The 24,831-nt window shown below is 43.6% G+C and overlaps 2 protein-coding genes across 5 annotated transcripts; one reads left to right on the top strand and one right to left on the bottom strand.

Moving 5' to 3' along the window:
* The first annotated feature begins 846 nt into the window (after positions 1-846).
* On the top strand, positions 847-12,802 carry tecpr1a (tectonin beta-propeller repeat containing 1a). 2 transcript variants are annotated; one of them, XM_026316176.2, is made up of 24 exons: positions 847-999; positions 1,794-2,033; positions 2,516-2,698; positions 2,805-2,927; positions 3,009-3,128; positions 3,561-3,735; positions 3,905-4,005; positions 4,227-4,328; positions 4,437-4,585; positions 6,204-6,790; positions 7,112-7,257; positions 7,447-7,602; positions 7,779-7,928; positions 8,069-8,226; positions 8,320-8,550; positions 8,860-8,956; positions 9,073-9,152; positions 9,258-9,314; positions 9,509-9,683; positions 9,950-10,085; positions 10,211-10,303; positions 10,433-10,539; positions 10,821-10,940; positions 11,179-12,802. In XM_026316176.2, the coding sequence occupies exons 2-24, from the start codon at positions 1,809-1,811 to the stop codon at positions 11,320-11,322; spliced, it is 3,615 nt and encodes a 1,204-aa protein (XP_026171961.1). In that variant the 5' UTR covers positions 847-999; positions 1,794-1,808; the 3' UTR covers positions 11,323-12,802. The 2 variants fall into 2 exon arrangements, with proteins under 2 accessions (XP_026171961.1, XP_026171962.1); XM_026316177.1 differs by lacking the exons at positions 9,950-10,085; positions 10,821-10,940; positions 11,179-12,802.
* bhlha15 (basic helix-loop-helix family, member a15) lies at positions 12,769-21,508 on the bottom strand. Of its 3 annotated transcripts, XM_026315645.2 has the most exons (4): positions 20,453-21,508; positions 20,223-20,316; positions 19,377-19,568; positions 12,769-14,158 (listed from the first exon to the last, which is right to left on the bottom strand). In XM_026315645.2, exon 4 carries the CDS (start codon positions 14,110-14,112, stop codon positions 13,543-13,545), a length of 570 nt encoding a protein of 189 aa, XP_026171430.1. In that variant the 5' UTR covers positions 14,113-14,158; positions 19,377-19,568; positions 20,223-20,316; positions 20,453-21,508; the 3' UTR covers positions 12,769-13,542. The 3 variants fall into 3 exon arrangements, with proteins under 3 accessions (XP_026171430.1, XP_026171429.1, XP_026171431.1); XM_026315644.2 differs by lacking the exons at positions 19,377-19,568; positions 20,223-20,316; positions 20,453-21,508 and adding an exon at positions 14,877-15,010; XM_026315646.2 differs by lacking the exons at positions 19,377-19,568; positions 20,223-20,316; positions 20,453-21,508 and adding an exon at positions 14,706-14,830.
* Between the last annotated feature and the right edge of the window lie 3,323 nt (positions 21,509-24,831).

Below are 24,831 nucleotides of genomic sequence, written 5' to 3' on the forward strand. Positions count from 1 at the left end.
TTCCCTAAACAAAGGCTGACCTGGAGCACAGACAGGGATCTATACATGTATCTGCCATATTAATCTAATAAATAATATAACTAACTAATATAATATAATAATATATTATTATAAATAACAATAACATCTAATGATATTAGAATAATAATGATGGGCTGTTATTGCATGGTGTGTTTGTTTACATTTACATGACAACTACTGGTCACTTTGATTTCATACATAAAACATACAGTATAATGAACCTTTACAATAGGATGCATTATTGTAGAGTAAAAGTCCTGCACGCTCACACAGGTATTTTTAATTTCTGTGACCGATGAGGTTGGAGTCAGATATCTACCTAAGATCACCTTTAAAAAGGCTAGTTTGTTCATTTGTCCTACACCAAAACTATTATCTTCTGGGGCCTCCAATATCTGACATTGTAACATTGTGAAAAGGAGCATTTGCTCAATCAGTACTTTTCCTTACTGGGTACTATTTTTTAAGATATCATTTTTAAGGCAGGACCCCAGGTGCAGGCTGTGCAAAGATGCCCCTGAGACAATCCAGCACATAACAGCAGGTTGTAAGATGCTAGCTTTTATATTATAAAATAAATGTAAAAAAAATACTAATATGCAAAAACTATATTAACTAAATTAGATGTGTATATTTTCACTTCATTTTTAATGCATTGGTTTTACTATGAAAAGTATGTTTTATATTGTAAGAAACTGGTCTGTTCTTCTTCTTCCAGCCTCAGGTCTGTTGCTCTGAAACATGAGGCGGCAGCGCCCCCTGCTGGAGATCACGGCTACAAACACCTCCACGCTGCGTAAACAGCCAATCACAGCGGCACTTCCTGTTTCTCCCAGCAGAGAAATTACGATGTGAATTATGAGAGAAAAGCGACCCCACGGCCTGCCCCAACCAGCTGCCCGTTCATTTCCAGCTGCTGGATGAAGAGCGGGGACGTCCCACCTGCGCCGTGTGCCGGTTAATGCGAGGCAGTTCAAGGTTGGTGCGTTTGCACGCTGTTAATTTGCTATTTCTGGAGGGCTAAGCCTGTAAGCCTGCACCGAAAACAAGCTGAGTGTTGTGGTTAGAGCCCAAAGCTGCTTCTACACTGCACAGTCATTTACCATCAGCGCTAATACACAGCGACAAAAGGAGGATATTTGTGTTAAATGCACTGCTGCGTCGTTGTCTGCACCTTCAGTGTGTTTGTGTGTAGGCCCAGCTGATTCCTGCTCTGTCTGTTGAATGCAGCCTTTCAGCAGCTGCACCATCACCTGCGCTGTAGGGAAATGAGACTTTAGCAAGCCTCATATTGTTTACTGTATGTACTGTCCAGGGTCAGTTGGAGGATCAGGCTTTTAGGGGTCCTCAGCCCCCAGGGACAATGTGCATGTGAGCCTTATGCTCTCTGCATGGGTCTGTGGTGACTAAACCCTGATCTCTCCCCTGGTCTCCATCACTGTCCTCTCTCCTTCTCTGTGCTGTCAACCAAATAGCAAACATACCATCCAATCACAGAATCTATAATCTAATAAGCAGCATGAATTGATCCATATCGATTTATAACATTATTCTAATGGAATATTAGGTTGATATGAGCAGTGCAGTCAGGTAGTGGCATTTTGACCTCACTTTCTCATCTGAACTTGGTTGTTTTGTACGAAAAAAAAAAAAAAAAATCATAGTTATTCTATTTAGGAGTGCACTGAATGTTCAGATTATGTACCTGATATCGTGAGACGTCGTCACTTTTGTATATTTAAAGCTACATTATCTTCCCTCGTCTTCCCCAGGTTCCAGGTGCAGCCATGCCCGTCTCCCTGCTATGGGCAGTGGATGTGTACGGGCGGGTCTACAGCCTGTCCACGGCAGGGCAACAATGGGAGCAGTGCCGTGACGCCCAGATGGAGTTCAAGCGGGTGACGGCGGCCCAGCAGTGCTGCTGGGGCATCGCCTGCGACAACAACATCTACCTGAACGTCCACGCTTCCGACCTGCCCGTCCGCTACCAGGAGGAGACCTACGAGAATCAAGTGGGTCACTTAGGTTGTTGTGATCACCTGGAGTATTCTTATTGAAGAATAAATGCCTGTATATATTTTTGTGATCGTTTTTTTGTTTTCTGTGCTTCAAGTAAAATCAAAAGTGTGGCAGTTCCCCTTTGACATTTATGTGCATGTGAGCAAGTGAAACCTCCTTATACAGCAGGTTCCTAGTTCCTGTGTTACTAACTACAGCAGACCGCCAGCTGTGCCTTAGCAAATACATTATAAGCATGTGGGAAAACTATGATTTGAATGCTTGTTGTGAGTGAACCATAAGGTTGTGTCAGTGCTGTTTTTTTTTTTTTTTCATTTTCTCCCATATTTTATTAAAATGCCATTTGGGAGTAAGTTTTTCAGACCTAGTCAGACTGGGAGGAACTGGGATTGACAGTCAGGGATAGTGTGATGAACAGGTCATGTTTGTTTGTTTGTTTTGTTTAACATGTCACGTCTGCCCGTGCTTCTGTCAGAGATGGAATCCTGTTGATGGTTTCTCAGAGCGGTTGTTGCCAAGCGACCGCTGGCAGTGGAGTGATGTCACGGGTCTGCAGCACCAACCTCTGGACAGCTTTCGACTTCCCTCCAGCAGCTGGGAGTGGGAGGGCAACTGGTACGTGGATGAAAATTTTGAGGGCGAGCCGACAGAGAAAGGGGTATGTGACCGATGACGATTTTCTTTCCCTTGCACTTCCTACTTCCCCATCAGTTTCTCCATCATTTTTAACACTACCTTTTTTAATGGTTGATGTACTTTTGCAGGGATGGACCTATGCCATCGACTTCCCAGCCACCTACACCAAAGACAAGAAGTGGAACTCCTGTGTCCGTCGCAGGCGATGGCTCCGCTACAGGAGGTACACAGCCATGGACACGTGGGCTAAGGTAAGTGTTATTTTACATGACTGTGTGTGTGTGAAGCCTCTTAGTTCGCTCACCTGCGTCTCTCTTCCTGTGTGCTGACAGATCCCCTCACAGCAGACCACTCTGCCAGACCCTTTCAGCGACATCAGCTGTGGAGGGTGGGACATCAGTGAGGAGCCCAGGGGTCACCTGTCTCTGTGGGCCGTGTCCCTGCAGGGCAAGGTACAGCTCGCACTCATGCACGCACGCCCAACCACAGCCTTAGATATTTATGGCAATATCATACAAGTGTTGATTAGTTTGTAAGTTACATATAAAGTCAATAAAGTTTAGAAAACAGTATTTTACTGTTGTCATATTTACGCAGTGACACATTTTCTGATATTTCTTATTGTGAAATACACTTTAGACAGAGTAACTGTAAGGATATCTTGGTCCAACCCAATTTTTGCTGACCTGCATTTGATAAAACTTGTCTTGTTCTGTGAAATATAGCGTTTAATAACTGTATTTGTATAGAACAGTATATAGTCTTGGCACATCAAATAAACAACTGTGTATCTGCATTGCTTGATGCAAGTCTTGTTTCCCCAGTCAGCTGTCTTGCTATCATTCTTGATTATCTAACTTCTCGTTTTCCTTCTCTCCATCCAGATTTGGTTCAGAGAGGGAATCTGTCACCAAAATCCAGAGGGCTCTTTGTGGGAGGAGGTGGCTATCCCCGGGGAGGTGGTCCAGATCAGCTGCGGCCCCGGGGACCTGGTGTGGGCAGTACTGTGGGAGGGGCAGCTCATTGTGAGGGAGGGCATCAGTCGAGACTCTCCCCAAGGTACGCTGTCTCACTGGCAATCATAAATGACATCTTGATGATGTAAGCCATGACTGGCTGCATGTTGCTCAGACTGATGTTGAGGCTTCAGTGAACATAGTTGTAGGATGTCATTTGTGTGTAACTGTGCTTATTGTCTGTATTGAAAATAATATTCTCTGCCATCCAGGCACCTTGTGGACTGTGGTGGACTCCCCCAGTCCTGATGTGGGAGCCATACATGTAGCTGTGGGAGTCAGTGTTGTGTGGGCTGTGACAAAGGACAACAAAGTATGAAAATGTTGCTGTGAACATTTAACACCTTTTATGTTTGTTCACTTTCTATTGTCTGACTGACACAAAGACTTATTTTAAATGGGGACTATTACAGTAGGGGCAGCTCATTGTCAGTGAACAGAAACAGGTTGCTATGGCAAACTTCAGATAAGTTGGTATTAACCATAGTGTCTGAGCTGAAGAGCAATTCTCTGTCCACCCGTCTCTTTCTCCAGGTGTGGTTCAGACGCGGCGTGAACTCCCATAACCCCTGTGGTTCCGGCTGGATCAGCATGGTTGGAGAAATGATCATGGTCAACATAGGGCTCAATGACCAGGTGATTTCCTGTCATATTTTTCATAAAAGGGAACAGTTTTAGCACTGGCATCCAACTTTTATGGTGCCAGTCTGTAGCATGTGGACAACCTGTTGCTGTTTTGTCCAGGTGTGGGGTATCGGCTGTGAGGATCGGGCTGTGTACTTCAGACAGGGAGTGACCTCCAGTGAACTGAGTGGGAAAACCTGGAAGCTTATCAGTGTTCCCCGAGATGGAGATCGATCCCACTCCAGCGCCAGCACAAACAGCCTGCAGAGGTGGAGGGGCCCCACTGAACACACACATTCAACACACACACACAAAAAATGGGCATTTTAGATAGAGCTAACTCATCATTCACACTCATATATCAGTGAAGCACATAATTACCAGTAGGAGATGTGAAATACAAACAAGGAAATAATCTCTGTGTAATACCTGGACTTGATTAAAACAAGTGCTCAAACTGTTTTGGAGGCAGGCTTTTCAATTTCATTTCAATTCAATTCAATTTTATTTGTATAGCGCCAAATCACAATACAAATCATCTCAAGGCACTTTACAAAAACTAAAACTAAAAACCCAACAATTCCCTTATGAGCAAGCACTTGGCGACAGTGGAGAGGAAAAAACTCCCTTTAACGGAAGAAAAAAACCTCCAGCAGAACCGGGCTCAGTTTGGGCGGCCATCTGCCTCGACCGGTTGGGGTGAGTGGATAGAGCAGAGAGAAAAGAACAGCAACAATAAACAACAAATAGACACTGCAAGTTGGTGGGGCCAGTAACTGCACATCAGCGATAAACAGCTCCAGGACCAGGGACACCTGCAGAAGGTACAGAGAGAGAGAGAGAGAGAGAGAGAGGGAGGGAGAGAGCACAAACTAGGGGAGAGAGAGAGCACAAGGTTAGTAACATTCAATGGTGGAATATACATGAGGTGGGAGAGAAGGGGTTGGGGGGGGTTAGGGTAGGGGAGCTCAGTGCACCGATGGTCCTCGGGCAGTCTAGGCCTATAGCAGCATAACTAACTAAGGGATGGTTCAGGGTTGCCTGAAGCCTTAAAAGTACAGAGAGTGTCTGCCTCCTGAACCCAGGCTGAGAGCTGGTTCCACAGGAGAGGAGCTTGATAGCTAAAGGCTCTGCCTCCCATTCTGCTTTTGAGAACTCTGGGAACCACAAGTAGGCCTGCACTCTGAGAGCGAAGTGGTCTATTGGGATAATATGGTACTATGAGGTCTTTAAGGTATGAAGGAGCTTGATCATGAAGGGATTTGTATGTGAGAAGAAGGATTTTAAATTCTATTCTATATTTTACAGGGAGCCAATGAAGAGAAGCCAATATAGGAGAAATATGATCTCTCTTGCTAGTTCCTGTCAGGACTCTGGCTGCGGCATTCTGGATTAATTGGAGGCTTTTTATTAAGATATTAGGACATCCAGATAGTAATGAGTTACAGTAATCTAGCCTTGAGGAAACAAATGCATGGACTAGTTTTTCTGCATCATTTTGAGACAGGATGTTCCTAATTTTGGAAATTTTTCCAAATAGATAAGATAAGATAAGATAAGATAAAATAAGATAAGATAATCTTTATTAATCCCCAAAGGGAAATTCAATATTTGCACTTTATACTCTCTCAGAAGGTGGAGCTTGGATACTGGAATATCCGTGTCTGCAGGGAAACTGTTGTTGTGAAGGTGAAACATCAGTCCATTACGTTTGCTTTAACTCATGCCAGTTACGGATGTTTCTTTATGTCTTCCTCCAGCTTTGATCCAATCTGTTCAGATGCAGGAAGTGAGTTTAGAGAGAGCAGTTCTCAGTTCAGCCCATCATGTCAGCATATACACACTATGAAATGTTTCATTAGCTGTTTCTGTCCCTCTGTGTCACAGTGCTGGCTGTTTCTTCTCTGGAGAAGCTCGTGCTCAGTCAGTAGGGAATGATGGGGAATTAGACAGAGGGTCTACAGATGGAGCTGTCTGCATTCTCACCTCTGCCGTCCCAGAGTCCTTTGCTGATGCCCCTGTAGATCACACCTCTGACGAGCCCACTGACACGCCCAAACCCCACATCCCCAAGGTCACCAGCGACAGCTTCATCTCTGCGCTCGTCTCTGATCGAGATCCATCAAAGACAAGAAACATGGGATCTGCTGCTCCTGCTGTTCTGGAGGAAGAGCCCATCAGTGGAGAAGGAAAGGTGAAAGTTTCTCTTTCTCCCAGCCGGTCTGGTGGCCCTCCTGACCCACAGTGGAGTAATGTGGACCTGGAGGAGGCGCAGGGCCAGCATGCACAGACGGGAGTAGTGCTGGACTCAGCTGATACCTGCAGCTTGTCATCGGTGGCGACATACACTCTGGCCATGGAGGACCCCTATGGGGCAGATGAGCACCCTCTGTGGGCGTGGGTCAGTGGAGGAGGCTGCTCTGTGGACGGTCACTCCCAGCTCAGCTGGTTCAACTGCTCTGCAAACACTTCATGTGAGTTACACAAGATAGCTCTCCAGTGGCTGTTTAGTGTCTTAAATATATGTTGTTCTATTACACTATTACAAGCTTCAAGGCAGATACAGAGTGATACAATATAATTATTAAACAAGTCCACAGGCTAGATAAGATGATCTTTATTAATCCCCAAAGGGAAATTCAATATTTGCACTTTATACTCTCTCAGAAGGTGGAGCTTGGATACTGGAATATCCGTGTCTGCAGGGAAACTGTTGTTGTGAAGGTGAAACATCAGTCCATTACGTTTGCTTTAACTCATGCCAGTTACGGATGTTTCTTTATGTCTTCCTCCAGCTTTGATCCAATCTGTTCAGCCCATGAGTCTGTCTGTCGCCCCAGCCCAGACGGCAGCATGGCGGAGACAAATCTTTGAGCAGCTCAACGAGAGGACCAAGAGAGAAATTGATAATTTCCGACATTATGAACAAGCCATAGAACAGGTGCATAGAGTAGAGGGCAAGTTATGATCTGCCTAACAGCAGGAACGGATGTACTCAAGCTTTTGGTTCATTTGCCTGCTTTTGTCACAGTTTTTCTGCTTTTAGGTGGTTTGTTTTCCTTCTGTTTTCCATGTTCCATTCATTTATTCATTTACAAACTCTCTAACCTGAACGTCTACTCTGTTACAGTCTGTGTGGGTAAAGAAGGGAACCATGCAGTGGTGGAGAGACTGGAAGCCACACAAGTGGATAGACGTCCATTTTGCCTTGGAGCAGTTCTCAGGACCAGACGGCAACAAGGACGGCATCCTTTTCATCTATTACAACTTTTATGAGGAAAAGAAGGTGAGGAAGAAGTGTGTATGTTTGTGATCGTCTCTTATGTCTTTGTGAGAAAAACAGTTTTTGGATGATTCAGTATTTTAAAATATATATATATATATATATATATATATATATATATATATATATATTCTCCCCAATTTTTTCACTGTGTCCGTCCCTGCTGTCATTCCCTCCAGTACCTCCATGCCTTCGTCAACGAGGTCACCATCCTGGTCCCTGTGCTTAATGACTCCAAACACACTTTTGCAATCTACACTGCTGAGCGCACCAAACAAAGGTGGCCAATCAGATTGGCAGCAGCCACAGAGCTGGAGATGCATGACTGGGTATGTGTGTCTCCTACCCAACATTTTCACCCACCAACAATAAACAACCATGTTCTGTTACTACTGTTGGTTTTATCATATCTAAGTTTCTTTTTTCTTTCTTTATTTCTTCTTCTGTGTCTCTCCCTCCCGGCACATAGCTGGCGTTGCTAAATGTGTCGTGCTGCGACTCTTGGGGGATCCAGGGTCCTCCCTCCAAACAGGCCATCTGGTCTATCACCTGTAAAGGAGACATCTTTGTCAGTGAGCCCTCTCCTGGTCTGGAGGCCATACCGTACTCTACACCCTGTGACCAGATGTAAGGAAAACTGACATATATTACTGGTTGCTGGGGAAAGAAAGTCATGCTTCTCTACATAACCATTCAACCATAAACCTTTGTTTTGTGCAGGTTCTGGCGGCAGGTTGGTGGTCACCTACGTATAGTTGAGTGCAACAGTATTGGCATAGTGTGGGGGATTGGCTATGACCACGCTGCCTGGGTCTACACTGGGGGCTACGGAGGGGGCTTCTTCCAGGGCCTGGCCAGCAGCACGGACAATATTTACACCCAGACAGATGTCAAGAGTGTCTACATTTATGAGAACCAGAGGTGGAACCCGGTCACTGGCTACACCAACAGGTAGCATACTCTCTCCAGGCCAGCCTCAGATTCAAGTTGAAAAGTTTGTAGGAAGTTGAGGAGTTTGTATTTTCCCACAGTATTTGTATTCAAAGTATATTCAAGTATATTCAAAGTGATGTTATGGTGATGAGTTTTTACATAAGCAGAGAAAAATTACCTTTATTTTATCTTTTTTGTTTTCACCATTTATCTAAACCTAAGCAACAAATCCGAACATTACTACTACAGCACATGGTTTTGATAATTGAGTTTATTTTAATGGAAAAGTCAGTCATGACTTATGTAAAGGTGTTTGCTTTGTTTTAGAGGTCTGCCTACAGACCGCTACATGTGGAGTGATGCATCAGGTCTACATGAGTGCACAAAAACAAGTACCAAACCTCCCTCCCCTCAGTGGACATGGGTAAGCAGAGCTGCACACAGGGATCACAGATCTCTGTTGGTGATCTGATCTTGAATTTTCATGGACAAGGTGTGGAGGCAAACATTTGTTTCACTTCTCATATTTGTTGTTTCCAGGTGTCTGACTGGACTGTCGACTACAGTGTCTCTGGAGGGACAGACAGAGAGGGCTGGCAGTATGCGGCTGATTTTCCAGCGTAGGTTTCATTTGCCGTTCTTCAAACCCATCTGCTGTGTCTGCTGGTACAAACTAGTCTGCCTTCATACCGTTCTCCCTTCCTCTCCCCCATCTCTTTGTGCAGGTCATATCATGGATATAAAACGATGAAGGACTTTGTACGTCGCAGACGATGGGCCAGGTACTTTAAAAACGCACCTGTGGCATATTGCGGTATTTGTTCAGGAGGTACACAGTGGTCTGAAGTAGTCACTCCATTCGACAGATTTGGTCTTTGCCGTTTTAGTCAGGGTCATTTATTTATTCGACAAAAGGAGACAGACCAGAGATTCAGAATATATTAATACATGAGCGCTGAATCTTCCTCCTGCACAGGAAGTGTAAATTGACCACTACTGGACCCTGGCAAGAAATCCCGCCCATCCCACTGAGTGACGTGGCCATCCTGCCGTCTGCAGCTCAGAGCAGCGTGGATGCGGTTCCTGTGTGGGCGATCAGCAACAAGGGAGATGTGCTTTGCCGACTGGGAGTCACCGCACAGACACCAGCTGTGAGTCACATAGTTAATATGCAGGCAGGCAACACCCCATGAACAGGTTTGACACCATTTGATGAAACTGCCATTAACATTCACTGTAATTTCCCACATGTATATGATAAAAAATGTTATTTATACATATGACATATGTGCAGAAGAATATTATGTTCAGTTCTGTGGATAATTAGCTAAACATCAACAATGAAAAAGCAACTCCAACATTAACAATTTAATGTGAGGTAATTGTTGTAACATCCTTCCGCTCACTGGTCTGTCAGGGATCCTCATGGCTCCACGTGGGAACTGACCAGCCTTTCAAGTCCATCTCCATCGGTAGTGTCAGCCAGGTTTGGGCCATCGCTAAAGATGGCTCTGCCTTTTACAGGGGATCTGTCTCTCCACAGAGCCCTGCAGGTCAGATGTTCTGGTCTTTGGACCACAGACATTTTGATTAATGTAATTATAAGTGGAGGTAGCAAACTAGACCTGATGCTGCAGACATGTTCTTCATTTACATAGTATAATGCCTCCCTCTGCAGGAGACTGCTGGTACCATATTCCCTCCCCACCCAAACAGAAGTTAAAGCAGGTGTCTGTTGGGAGGACATCAGTCTGCACTGTAGATGAAAATGGTAAAGTTGCTGCCATTGTATTTACAAATTACATTTACTTTCACCTGCTATACCCTATTTTTGAGGGACTTCATATTTCTCAGTAGACCATGTCTGATCAGTTTTGTGCCATGGATATTTCCTGTTCAGGTAACCTCTGGTACCGGCAGGGTGTGACACCCAGCTACCCTCAGGGCTCCACCTGGGAACACATCTCCAATAATGTCCGGAAAGTCTCTGTAGGGCCTCTGGACCAGGTCAGTACCAGCAGACCAGTACTGAAACACGGGACTCATTCACACATCAGCTTTCATTACTGTCTGAATTGAAGCAAAATGACAAATGTGGATATGATAGACATCATATTTGGTATATCAGCATTTATATGATATGTGTGAGACATGATAGAAATACAGGGTTGGTAAACATGAGCACACTGTAGCATGTTTAGCAGTTTTTCAGAATTCAGTTTCTAGATTTCTAACCTGCAATAGTTAGGATGGGTGATATTTATTATTTTGTGACTGTGGGGATGTAGGTGTGGATCATCGCCGACAAGGTGCAGGGCAGCCACAGTCTGAGCTGTGGGACAGTGTGCCATCGAACTGGAGTTCAGCCCATGGAGCCCAAAGGACAGTCATGGGATTACGGCATTGGGGTGAGGCACCAAAGAAGCTAAACTGTATGAATCTTTTGAGGTTTCATTTCCATTGACAAGTAGCCACCACAGTCACAGTCATGTAGGCGCCATGCGCAAACTACAAAAGATAAAAGCAATAAAAATGTGACTTAATGTGATGAGGATATGAGCCGAAATGCGGTTCTTTGGTAAACAGGTTTAGTAAGGGCCTGGAGCTGATTTGTCTGTCTCTCTCTCTGGCTTTCTTGTCTTTTAGGGTGGATGGGATCACATCACAGTGAGGGGGAACTCCATGGAGCCACCCCATACCTGTCTTCCCTCTTTAACAGACCCCTCTGCTCCTGCCCCTCAGAGCCCAGTCAGCCACCCGCAGGTCAATGGGAATGCTGTGGAATGTTAGACGTGCATAAACACACATTGTACATAGCCATCGTAAACCATATTACCTTTTGTATAACCATATTACCTTTTGTAGTACATGTAGTACAAACCACATCTACTCTTAACTCTGTAGTAGCTGCCGTGCTGATTCAGCTCCAGACTTTAGCAGGCACTGGAATCAATATGACAGGAAGTTGTAACTTTTGAACAATTAGAAAAATCTCTGATAAATACTGCTCTGAACCCTTTGAAGGCAGTTCTTCAAGCATTTATCTCCTTGGTATGGGCAGATGCATCTTTTATTTGTCTGTTTTTTCCTGTTTGCCTTTTGTGTTTTGTTTTTTTTTTCTCGTTTGTACATGAAGATGTGATGTTGGTTTGAATGGTTTCTGTGCATAGACAACCACACTGGAGGTCCAGATGAAGTTGGAAGGGTGATGTTTTATTTAAATATGGAAAATATGTATTTAAATTACAGTTGCTGCTCAAGTATCAGGCTGCTTTTTTTTTTTAAAAATGGTATTTGGAAAAAGTTTGATCTAGTTTGCTTTTATTCTCTGTTAATCAGACACACCACTGTTTAACTACATACCACTGACGCAGCATCTGTGTGTGTTTTTATAGCCTAAAAAATCCAACTATGTAATATCGCAAGGAATGTGATAGAATATGACAGTGAGGACCCTGAAACATACTTTACTGGAAGCCTTACTTAGTGGTAATGGTTTAAGTTGCATTGGAAGAAATCAAATTAACAACTGATGTATTATGGGAAAAAAAGAAAACCCATTATTGTCATTATAGATGGAGTGTTTTTTTGTTTTTGGAGCTAGCATGTAGCATCTGTTTGCCGGTGGTGGTTGCTGCTTGCCTTGTACAAACGGTTGACTGCTGTTTTTATACAGATTTTGATGTTATTTTCAAAAAAAAAAAAAAAAAAAATTCTGTTATTGTCATGGACTGACTGCTGTATGTGCAATTGTAAACGAGGCATAAGATTACTGGTGGTTGAAATGCTAAAACTGAACCTTCCTCTTTCTCAGGAGAATGTGGAGAATTTCCGTAATATCTACTTCCTTTGGTCTGATGGTACTAGAATGACTGAGCAGGGAGAAAAAAAAGAAACACTATTTTTATTAGAAATTATTAAAATATTAATATTATATAGTAAATATAGTGGTTGTTGCAATAATTCTGTCCTTAAGTGGAATAGTCCTTGTAGACTTGACAAAGAGTAATTAATTATAAATGTAGTTTTTCATTAAATCGTATACAATGAGTTGCATTTGGTTTGTATTAATGGATGCACAACTTAACCCATATTTTGGGGTCTAAATATTATGCATTTGAAAGTGTACAGAGATGTACTTTATCTGTGAATAACGTCATACTGTGTAGTGTTGTTGACATTGTGGGGTTCTGTACAATTCTCAAGTGTTGTGCTTGGTCAAAACAACAGTCCGTGTCAATAAATAAATGTGTTTATTGATAACTTCTCAGATAGACCTTTTTTTTTTTTGTTTGTTTAATTTTTCCTACTGTGTCCTACATAAGAACATGGAGACACAGAAAGTCAAATAACATACACAAAGATTATCTCTGCCTTCTAGCTACTGCATGGGTGCACAGTCTGTAAGACGAGTAAATCATGTTCTCGAGTTAGTGGCAGATCACCATCGTGAGAAAATGAGCAAACACTCTGGTTTCAACATGTTAATATGGTGCTGCTTGGCTTTCTTCCTTCCTGGATGTGACAGTTATGACTAGAGGCCACATTCAGCAGGTTTCTCAACAGAAAACACACAAGATCACAAGATAACATAAAAGAGAACAAGACCCTGCCCCGGCTCAAATGTCAATAGGTGATGAGAAATCAAAAGAGACAAAATGGCAAAAGATTAGCCCTTACTTTCTGAGAACAACAAATGAGGCTGTTCATTACCATGGTCCATAGTTGTCACTGTCCAGTCTTCAGTCTTTGCCTGGTGAATGGCCCCCAAATCATTCCATATTATAGTCAGCCCACTTCTTGCTATGTTCAAGCATGGGTTTATTGTTAAAGGTCTATGATCTGGAACCCAGATCCTAGAGAAAACACCACTTTTGACCAGATCCTAGAGTAGTGTGACTGTAGGAACTGCACATCATTTGAGTTTTGGCCCTAAAAATCCACCCACCACTTCCCACAATGCAGGCCAGCCCTGTGGTGTCTCTTCTGGACCCCACCATGTAGCCACTGCTAGCTTCGCTGGCTGAAGCTGTGCATGTGGGTGAGGTACTGGGTGAGCCCAGCCTCCCCCTCCTCCTCCAGGTGCTGCTGGTAGCACTGGAGCAGCTTAGCAGCACTGTCATCTGACGGGACCCCACCAGCAGGCAGGCAGGCCCCTGACATGTCCAGGATGATAGTGGTCAAGGCTTTGATGTAATTCTTAGCCAGGGTCAGCGTCTCGATCTTGGACAGCTTCTTGTCAGTCTTGACGTGTGGTATGGCCTCACGCAAAGCTTGGAAGGCATTGTTGAGTTTGTGCATGCGCTGGCGTTCCCGCTCGTTGCTCTCCAGTCGCCTGATGCTGCGTTCTTTGGTGCTGGAGCCATGTTGTCTGCGCCTCCGGCCTCCACCCACTCCTCTTTGGCGCTTGCCATTCCCGCTCCTGAGAGACCCCCTCCAGGAGCCGCCAATGTGGACCGAGGCCTCTGAGCCTTCCTGTTCACTGGAGCCAGGTTCTGGTTCTGTGTCCGGTTCAAGTTCTGGCTCTGGGTCAGACCAGGTCCTCGTGGATTGTTTCACAGCCTTCCCTTTGGACTTCATCCTGCTGCCTCCTTCACCTGTTTCTCAGATCACAGCTTCGACAGGCCTGAAAGGCAAGACAGGAACATGAGAGAAATAGTACTACACAAATAGTACTACAAAAGTGGTATTTTAACATGAAACCAGTATGGGGCTACTTCTTTTGCAGTTTTCTCTCTTTCAAGCCAGGGCACCCCATAAGCCTCGCTCCAATTCAAACTGCCTTGCATCCTGCTGTATATCTAATCAGCCTCTGGCAGTGTGAAAACTCCATGATGTTGGTCTGTTAATCTACGCCTCTTATCCCAACAGTCCTAAGATAATGCCCATTTCAAGGTTACACTCACAAAAACAGTGAGAGCGGCCAACACTCAGCAGCAGTAGCAGCTTATTCACCTCCAATGCTCTTTGACTTCATTTCAACCAGTAGCTTTAGGACAAATTATCCAATAAACCAGTAAACAAACATCCTGATCTCATTATTACATGTGCAAATATATTGTAGCTTTAGTTGCGCTTAAATTAAAACTGATAAGATAGTGTGCACAATAAAAAATAAAATAAAAAAAAACAAAATAATAAAACGAGGATGGATATCTTATTCATCGTCATACCTTAAGCGTTTTCCCTGCTCCTCTATATTTCCCTAACCAGAGTCAGGGGAAGGCATGGTGGTAACTGATGTGCGATAAACAGGCAAAACTCATTCGCTGTAGTAAATGATACACACATGGCAGCAACTGAAAGCGATCGAAACGCAACAAACATGAAGTAACAGCGCTTACCTCGGAAGTTACAACCAACTTTCCTCCTCCTGAGTGTTTACCATGCAGCGGGGCAATAGAAACACCATCATCTCAAGCAAAGAGGCAGAGAGAGGAGCAGGCGCAGCGCCGTGCAGCACGATCACACAGATAACAGCAACTGTCACATATGGGCTACCTGTAGAGGACTGAGGTACACGTCGCTCTGAGCAGCCAATCACAGAGCAGCTCCACTCCCTCCAGCAGGAGCACAGTGTCAGAGCCTTACAGAATGATGTAGTCTTAATAAATACTGCAGAGTGCAAGGGAGGCCTGTATCCAACACATAATAAATGCATTCACAAAAGGTTTTCGAACTTATTATTATTTGCTAGCATTTAGTTTTGATGAGATGAAAGTAGCAACACTACACTAAAACAATACACTAATGCAAGTAAAAGTCCTGCGTGGCTCCTCTCTGTATTTGTATTCTCAGATTAGGATTATTGATGCATTGTAGCTGGATCTGTAGTCCTATAACAATGTGTCACATTGTTTGTGTTTTATGTGAAATATTATTCTAAAAAATAACCAGCAGGCTTACTGCAAGTAAACACGCAACATTTTCCCTTTGAAATATTATTGAGATAAAGTATAAAAGTATACAAGTACCTCAGAATTTTAATTAGGTACAGCAGTTAATTAAAATGTACTTTGTAGTTACTTCCCAACACTGAGTGTAGGTGGTATATGCAGATAAAAAGCATAAAACATGACCACTCATGCAAAAAAGCACCAAACATATAATTCATTTGCATATTTGCTTCCAAATATTCTTGGTTAAGTTAAACTTTCAGCTTACAAATGTAAATGTTTGGTTATGTGTTGCCTACTTTAAACATGAGTCACTGCTCTATGACACAGCAGTCCAAAGAGAAGTGTAGTATTTTATTCTTCAGGTCTAAGCAGCAGAGGTGAACCGATCTATTTGTGGCCTGGTGTAAGGAGTAAAGTGAAACAGACAAGTTCCCGCATTTTAGTACCTCGTCCACTTCTTTATCTCCAAGCAGTTTACATAATTTCCATTTTGGCTTATCACCTTCCACTGCCTCATTTGAATACAATCCCCCAGGCAACGCCTGAATGTACAGAAGAAGGAATCAGGTCCCATTTTAACTATGTTTCTTTATTTACTTTTTACCACACTGCTTAAAACTTTTTCACCCTGCCGTACTTCTGTAGTAGTAAAAGAGTACAGTAAACGATGTCACACTAAACCAAGCAAAGAATGATGGAGTAAACTCCCATAATTAACCTTTCTGAATAATCACCATCACACCCCTTCCTTACATAGATGTAATCCCACTTTGTTTAGGCCCAGAGGCGACTGTTTATAGTTGGGATTATTTGTGAGCCTTTCCCGCTGTGATAGATAGTGGAGAAAAGAAATAGAAATACTGTGGAGGCATGTCATTCAGATGTATAAACTATTGATACAGTTTAATCATGATGTCTATTTCATTCAGATAGACCAGACCTTTATGTATGTTTAACATCAGATAATAATAAAAATAATTTCTTCTTTGCTCCCTAACAATTAAAATCATAACAGACAGAAATGACACAAAAACAAAATTGTAGAACACATAGCAAATAAAATTTATAGCTAATCAACCTAAAATGAGTCAAACTAATCAAACTAAAATTAGAAACTAAATTAGTTTCTCTCCATAAGTGTGTCAGAAAAGCCGCATTATGTTAAAAAAAAGAAAGGGTTGTTAATGCTATTAATGTCAAACTGAACACAGTAGATAATCTTCCAATGCCTGTAGACATCATTTTCACAGTGATGTCTGCATTTGTGAAGACCAGCGCTAAACTTATTGATGAACTTAACTGATATACCCCTCCCTGAACCACTACCTTATTATGGTGGAGGGGTTTGAGTGCCTTTTTCTAGGAGCTATGTTATCCGGGGCTATATGCCCGTGGCAGGGTCTCCCAAGGCAAACAGGTCCTAGGTGACGGACCAGACCAAGAGCGGTTCAAAGACCCCTTATGAAGAGAACAGCAAGGACCATGACGCTGCCCGGTATGGTGAAGCCGGGATCCCACCCTGGAGCCAGGCCTGGGGTTGGGGCCCGTTGGCGAGCACCTGGTGGCTGCATCTTGCCCCATGGGGCCCAGCCGGGCAAAGTCCGAAAGAGTGACATGGGGCCGCCTTTCTATAGGCCCACCACCCACAGGAGGATCCATAAGGGGCCAGTGCTCTGTGGATCAGGCTGTGGTCGAGGGTGGGGACCTCCATCCCTGGATGCTGAACCTGGCTCTAGGGACACCTCACTGGGGGTTAAGAAGCCTGAGCTTGTGCCGGAGGTTGAGCGGTATCCACTAGAGATAGTCAGGCTCGCCTCCATGCACAGCCTGGACTCTGGAACCCAACTCCTTGAGAGGGGTTGGACTCTCTTCTACTCTGGAGTTGCTCGCAGTGAGAGGCGGTGAGCTGGTGTGGGCTTGCTCATAGCTTCCCAGCTCAGTTTTCCCCCCTGAATGAAAGGGTCGTTTCCCTGCAGGAAAAGTTTTCCCTATGCCAGGGTGATGGAGAGGAGGATCCGGCCAGTGGTTGAACCTCGGATTCAGGAGGAACAATGCGGTTTTCACCTGGATGTGGAACACTGGACCAGCTCTATACCCTCTCAAGGGTGCATTGGGGTGGTTTGCAACTGAGCGGCTGGGATCCTTCCCTCACTCGTGAACAAGATCCCAAGATACGTAAACTCCTCCACCTGAGGCAGGATCTCTCCACCGGCCTGGAGATGGCAAGCCACCTTTTTCTGGTAGAAGCTCTTGATTTACCGGTCAATCTACGTTCCTACTCTCACCTATGGTCATGAGCTTTGGGTCATGACCAAAAGGACAAGGTCTCGGATACAAGCGGCTGAAATGAGCTTCCTTTGCAGGGTGGCCGGGCGCTCCCTTAGAGATATTGTGAGGAGCTTGGTCACCCAGGGGGAGCTTGGAGTAGAGCCGCTGCTCCTCCACATCGAGAGGAGCCAGCTGAGGTGGCTCGGGTATCTGTTCCAGATGCCTCCCAGGCACCTCCCTGGGGAGGTGTTCCGGGCATGTCCCACCGGGAGGAGACCCCGGGGAAGGCCCAGGACATGCTGGAGGGGCCATGTCTCTCAGCTAGCCTGGTAACGCCTCAGTGTCCTCCTAGAAAAGTGTCCAGGGAACAGAAAGTCTCGGTATCCCTGCTTAGGCTACTGCTCCCGCGACCCGGCCCCAGATAAACGGAAGAAGATGGATGGATGAATGGATGGATAACTGAAATAATATTATTAGGGTACAGTAATAAATATAACTTTGCCATAAAGTTACATTACAGCAGATTTTATGATTTTGGTCAAACCATGTAAGTTAAGTGTAAATATATTGTGAGTAACAACACTGACGCTGAATAAACATCACACTTGTTACAGCAACAATAACATACAGGTGTGAAGCTCCCAGCTCTTAGAAGAAAGTTTTTCAGTTGGATTTTGGTTTTAGTGTCCTTGAACAGCTCCTGTGTGTGTGTGTGTGTGTGTGTGTGTGTGTGTGTGTGTGTGTGTGTGTGTGTGTGTGTGTGTGTGTGTGTGTGTGTGTGTGTGTGTGTGTGTGTGAACACTAAGACTGGTCCTGCCAGGTTTCCTCCTCACGTACACTGTATCTAATCAACCAAACCTTGCTGATGCTGGCTCTGTGGAAACATTATCTACTACTTTTAGTTTGTTCAGTTTCTGCTTCCACTGGCCCTAAGGCTCTCACTGTTTATTTAGTCACAGCCGTCGATAAACTCTGAGCTGGATACACTTCAGTAATGAGGCAAGCAAACAGGGACTCTGCAAGTATGCTCTGTTTGAGCAAAACAAACTGTATAAACAGCATATATACTTTTGTTTCTTGACAAGAGTGGCCTGGAAATTGCTGAATGTAACATTTTAAAGACAAAATGAGATTGCAGCCACATTTCAAACTGATTTAACTCATCAACGTTGTATCTGACAGCATTTTATGTCTCTGTTTCTCAGCTCAGGTTCAAGCACACAGCCTGGGCATAAAGAGCAGCTTCCAAAGAGGTCTGCAGATGGAAAGATAACTGCACTGTTATGAAACTGCCTGTTTTATCACATAACTAATGACTGTGTCATACCAACAACTGTGAAAGCTGAATGCAGTGTCACACCGTCCTGCGTGGCTGTGATGTCATAAATGGTTGGTGCTTTGAATCCATTTGGGACAGAGAGAGAGAGAAAGAGACATGACTATTAAAATCTCTGACTCATCAGAGGTGAAGAGGACAGGATCTGGACCATTAGTCAGTTTTTCCATGAGACCAAGGATGGCTGTTTGAAAGAAAAACAAGTGTGGATGTCATGTTAGACCATGGAGACAGTGAGGTGGCCTTTGGCTGACGGCAGACAGTGTATTAGAAAGTCTGCGTATGTGACCTGCAACTCAACATGTGTGTGTGTGTCTGTGTTTGTGTTTTAAAAACTCTACCTCACAGTTCAAGATCTGACTCAGTGACATGGGTGAGGAACAGGCAGGTTTGGGGCAGGACGAAGCGCTCTGGCCTGGATAAAGAAGTCCAGCTCTGTTTTGGCAGGGAAGCGGTGCAGCGCTGAGGGTGTCTGACACACCGAAAATGACAGTTTATCTCCAAAGCAGAGAAGTCGTCTTCCCACTCCAAGCCTGCAGGCAAAATCAACACACACAAACACTCACTTAATGACAATAAAGTGTCAGCAGCCTGGGGCATCTGAGTTTGGGTGGACTTAGAAACATTCACGTTTACTATCCCTTGTAACATCCCCCCCCCGATCTTGTTACATTGAGGGGATAATTGTCACAGTGTGAGGAAAGACATTTTTTACACATGGTCAGGTTGGTTTAGAATAAAATCTATAGCACCAGTATGCAAAAAAAAAAAGAAAAAATTCCAGCCACTATTAAATATTTGAAGTATTTCCTTTAAAACCTGTGTTTTATTAATAATAACTCTTGATTTTTGAATTAACTTCCTTGACATCTTAATCCAGCGTCCTGCTTCAAGTCTGCTGGATGTTTTGGCAGGAAGAGAATAAAAGTAATGTATATGGTACACAGAATTTTGGAAAAGTATTCCTTCACTTAACAGCTGCCATATTACATGTTATAAGTAAAATACAGTAATTATTAGTAAAATGGCCAATTATTAGTACTGATGCATTAATGTCCCAGTAGCATTTTACTGGCAAAGGTCAGTGATTAAGATGTGACAAATTTTATATATTGTAATTGATTTGATAAAACTATACTTATATGGGAAAAAAACTATACTTATATGTTTTTTTTAAAATATAGTACCACTAGCTTCTAATGTGACATCAGGCAGGCTGTGGGAACATTTGCTTGGCAGAGATGTGCAGGCCTCAGGGTGCAGCTCCAAGGTGGGACTCTCCTAAAAAGAATAACAAATGGAAACAGTCTTGATTTTAAGTAGTAGTAGCATGATCAGTGAGTATTTAACCCTCGGATTCCCAATGAGAAACAAAACCCACCAAGCAAAAATAGTCATGACAACAGAAAATCAGTACCTGATCGAACAGGTAGACCAAGACATCATCATCGAAGGACACACTCTTCTTCCTTCTCACGTTCCTGTTCCCACTAGATGATAGTCCTGGATTATTGCTGTTTTGACTGGATTTTAAAAGGCTTTTAACGTTACCTGTGTAAAAACTGTCCCTGACAACCAGTTCGCTCTGATCATCCTCAGAGTTGTTGTTGTTGGGGTCACTGTGAGAATGGGCGCTAGAGCTTTTCAAATCGCTTGATTCGTTGTTGTTATCACTGACAGGGCAGCCAGGGTTTCCTGTGAAGGGCCTACAATCCTGGGTGTAGGAAAAATCACCAAAAAGTCGTGGTGGTACATCCTCATCACAGAAAACAATAAAGTTATTATGCTGATCCATTGTAACAGTCTCACACCACGTCAGCACATTTAAATCTTCTGTGATCAAACTGAAAATGTCCTGGATTTTAAAATAAGTCTCATCCAAGGGAACTCCTGTGGGAAATCTGTGAGAGAAGTGAATGCTGTGTGCTGGTTAGGCTTCTCTGGCTATCAGACTCGATCTGAGGTCAGTTCTCCCCCATAACAGTGAAAGGCTGCGTTTCATTGATGAACATTGATCAAAGGTGCATAATCAAGTGATTGGCTCTGGCTCCTCATCAGCATGGATCATCTGACCTGTGGATGTTTGCAACTGGAGCTCTTCATCTCTGCATTAATGGTTAAAAAGTATTCAAAAGCATTTGACTCAGTTTATCATCCTGTTAACAAAAGGCGTACTCAGGTTAGCCAAGTTTATTTAGACATAGACTGGAAGGTGAACTGTAAACATTACCCACACTGTCCATTGTAATCACACTTGGAAGTTTTCCCACCAGACTTTAACATATTGTACTGTTTTCCTGTGCAATAATCAATGCATTATGTTCATTATTACCCACACTTTGGATTAGTTACTGACCCACCTTAAGACCTAAAAACACAAAAAACTAAAAATAATCATATACATATGAGATACTGTATAATTTTGTTGTTTGATCATTCAAACCTTATATAGCAGCCTACTCTGGATATGTTGGCTAGAGGTTTAATATTTAGCTCGGTTCGTCTAGTTACAGGGGCAGCATGGTGGATTGGTGGTTAGCACTGTTGCCTCACAGCAAGAAGGTTCCTGGTTTGAAACCCATCAGGGGCCTTTCTGTGTGGAGCTTGCATATTCTCCCTGTGCTTGTGTGGGTTTTCTCCAGGTACTCTGGTTTCCTCCCACAGTCCAAAAACATGTATGTCAGGTTGATTGGTGACTCTAAATTGCCCATAGGAGTGAGTGTGAGTGTGTGAGGTTGTTTGTCTCTATGTGGCCCTGTGATGGACTGGTGACCTGTCCAGGGTGGACCCCTGCCTTTCACCCAAAGAGAGCTGGGATAGGCTCCAGCAGATCCCTGGGACCTTAAAGAGGAATAAGTATTTATAGTCTAGTAACCACATATACCTAACGTAGGAAACGACTGTTAAAACTACTAGTTTTAAGGGACACTTGCAGAAGTCATGACTGTCACACTGCTGTCACTAATAGAACTGCAACAATAATCTGTGGTTCAGTGACATATACCACTATATTCAGAGACTGACACTGACAGGAAGTACCTGATTAAAATGAGAGTTTAATGCCTGAGAAAATGGAGCTTTGTTGATGGTGTGTGCTGACTGATGGGGAGATAAAGCCTGTGACCTTTGAGTTAAGGCCTCTGTAACTGGATCCAGTCTTTCAACCCAGTTCAACAAATCCAAAGTTGGGGCACTCTGACCTGTAAGATGAAAACTTCATCTAAAGATGGTATCCTCTTACACACAAATAGAATTCCATTTCGGTGTCTGCTGGGCATTTTAGGAAGTCGGCTGCAGTACATGGACAGCTCTTCAGTATCTGGTAACAACAGGATGTACTAAAACTGATTTGTCAGCCTTCCATTGGATGAAACATGCACACAAACACATACATTATGTGGCCACTCACTCCTGAGCCTGAATAAATATCAGGGCCCATCCATCCGCAAGGATCAAAGACGCAATAGGAAACTTTCACCGCTCTGCAGTAACCAGGCAACCACTGGATGAGTGACTCAGGAGAGGAAGAGAGGAGCTGACTCACAGCAGCTGTGACGTAAAGGATGTAAAAGGACACACAAACCCACTCTACTGTATGGTCTCACACACACACACGTACATGCAGTAGGCCGTGAAGCCTGTAATCTGCCCTGTTTCGGGTAAATTAACACCTCACTGTGTAACAGGTGGAGGGGCTCAGGTGAAGACTTTTCCACAAAGCCAATACACCAACAGACACGCCACTACCAGAGAGAAACACACAAACATTCAAAATCTCCATACAGACAGACCATTCATCACACTGATACAAATCAAGCTCACAGCGTTTCCTAGGTCACTGCACCACCTTTTAGAAAGCCAGTTCAAACCATCCAATAAAACCACCACTGTCTCTCCCCTGAGGTAGTTAAACTCCATATTAATAAATAGAGGAACATGGTTATAAAGTGATAGACATTGCTCCGAAATGCTGCTGCATCATGCATTGCAAAATATGTTGCAACATACTCACTCTCTCTGCATTCTCCATGCATGACACCAGCACATTTCCTGTCCTACCTTGCATTCTGCGAGCCCCACTCATTCTCCTTTGCTTTTACTGCAAGACAGAAAGCCCAATGAGGGCGCTGATGGAGAACAGCTAAACCTATAGACAGAGAGGAGCCAGAGATGCACAGAAAAAGAGATTGGGAGGGGGGTTGTCTGGCAGGATAGAGAGTGAATGAGTGAATGAATAAGGGGGGAAATGAAACAAGGGGAGTAGATCAGAGGAGATAGAGCGGTATGAACGTGATAGAGAGGAAGAGAAAAGAAAGGACATGAGGGCTGAGGGGGGACGAAGAGCTCACATGCAGTGTACACTCCCTGGAGGCTGCTGGCCTTCCTGCAGCAGCAGAGTAAGATGGAGATCTGGCCTAATGTAACTCAGCTGTCTTACTGACAGAGAATAACAGATATCACACTGACATACTGGAACCATACATACCATACATACCATACAATATACTTTGTGGTTGTGGTTAAGAGTAAAATTGTTAATATGAACATCTCAAATAAAGGGTTTGTCAGAATTTAAGAGGGAAATGTCTTTTAAAGTTACATGGTATCATGTAGACAAATGACTACATTATATATACATTATATTCTAATCCCTGAATAAAATGATGCTTGGTTTCCAGGTTGTAACCTCACTTGTTATTGCATGATTCCTCTGGATTGATGTTACCATTGTCTCTTAAGGTGGACTGTTGAAATAATATCATTACAGATCACTCATAAACTTTAAACTATGCCTAACTGTGACTGCTGTTTCTTATTTCAACTGGTGTGGAGGGTTTTCGAGACTTTTTCTTTTTCAACATGAAATAACGCTCGGGTTAAATGCTTGAGAAGCCCAGTTTATGTTTTTAAATCATGGTCTCACCAGATGCATTAGTGAACATTAGCTCCCTCTAGAGCTGAAAAAGCAGAATAGGAGGATTACCCAGCACTGATGTCAGAAGAGATAACAGCAGCAGAGCTTTGGCTTGTTTTCAGGAATCAGCTGTTTTAAACATCAGTATATTACAACCTTTACTAAACAGAAATGAAAGTACAGTGGGTGACCCTTCAGTCATAACAATCCTTCCAAGTGCCCACATTCACTGAGAAGGTCCTGCTGTTATAGTCCTCCCCCTGGCAACAAAATCACTGATGCTGGAGTTCTGATTTACACACCCAGACAGCATCAGGATGTTGTTCCCAGGAGACAACAGCGTCACCGTGCAGTCCATCCCTGGCTCCAAAGAGAGAGGAAATGAAAAAGAAGAGAAGGGCAATGAAGCAAAAGGGGAAAAAAAGACATAGAGATGGACAGATGGTGCTTCAAATCCTGCCATCACATTCATTTTTCCTCGTTCCTATATAAACTGTCTCTATAAAGACATAGTGTCACCCAGCAACCTGCACCCATGGACTGATCAGGTCAGCCAGGGCACCCTGACCGCCTCACCTTACTCAGCTCTTTTTTCACTGGACGTAGCGGTACACTTAAGGATTGATAAGGTCATGAATCTGAAAGTCTTCTCAGTGGCACACATTCTCTCTCACATTCTGTTTCAACAATGGACCACTTACTGACGTGTCCATCCTCAATTCCTAATAAGTTGACATTGTAACAACTTCTGGATGTAAATGGATTGGAAAAAAGTAAAAGAAGACCAACAGTTTTATTTTATTATCAGATGTAGTTTATTTAAGCAGGGTGCTCTTTAAGCCAGAGGTGTGCTGAAACCTTTATTCCCAGTGATCCATCGA

This window comes from Mastacembelus armatus, chromosome 19 (assembly GCF_900324485.2).
Source record: "Mastacembelus armatus chromosome 19, fMasArm1.2, whole genome shotgun sequence".
Classification (NCBI taxonomy): Eukaryota; Metazoa; Chordata; class Actinopteri; order Synbranchiformes; family Mastacembelidae; genus Mastacembelus; species Mastacembelus armatus.

Bases quoted from the DNA above. Each gene is read 5' to 3' on its own strand.
- tecpr1a (XM_026316176.2), top strand. From the start codon at position 1,809: ATGCCCGTCTCCCTGCTATGGGCAGTGGATGTGTACGGGCGGGTCTAC. The intron at 8,227-8,319 runs GTAAGGAAAACT...TGTTTTGTGCAG, and splicing joins TCTACACCCTGTGACCAGAT to GTTCTGGCGGCAGGTTGGTG. The intron at 10,540-10,820 runs GTCAGTACCAGC...GTGGGGATGTAG, and splicing joins CTGTAGGGCCTCTGGACCAG to GTGTGGATCATCGCCGACAA.
- bhlha15 (XM_026315645.2), bottom strand. From the start codon at position 14,112: ATGAAGTCCAAAGGGAAGGCTGTGAAACAATCCACGAGGACCTGGTCT.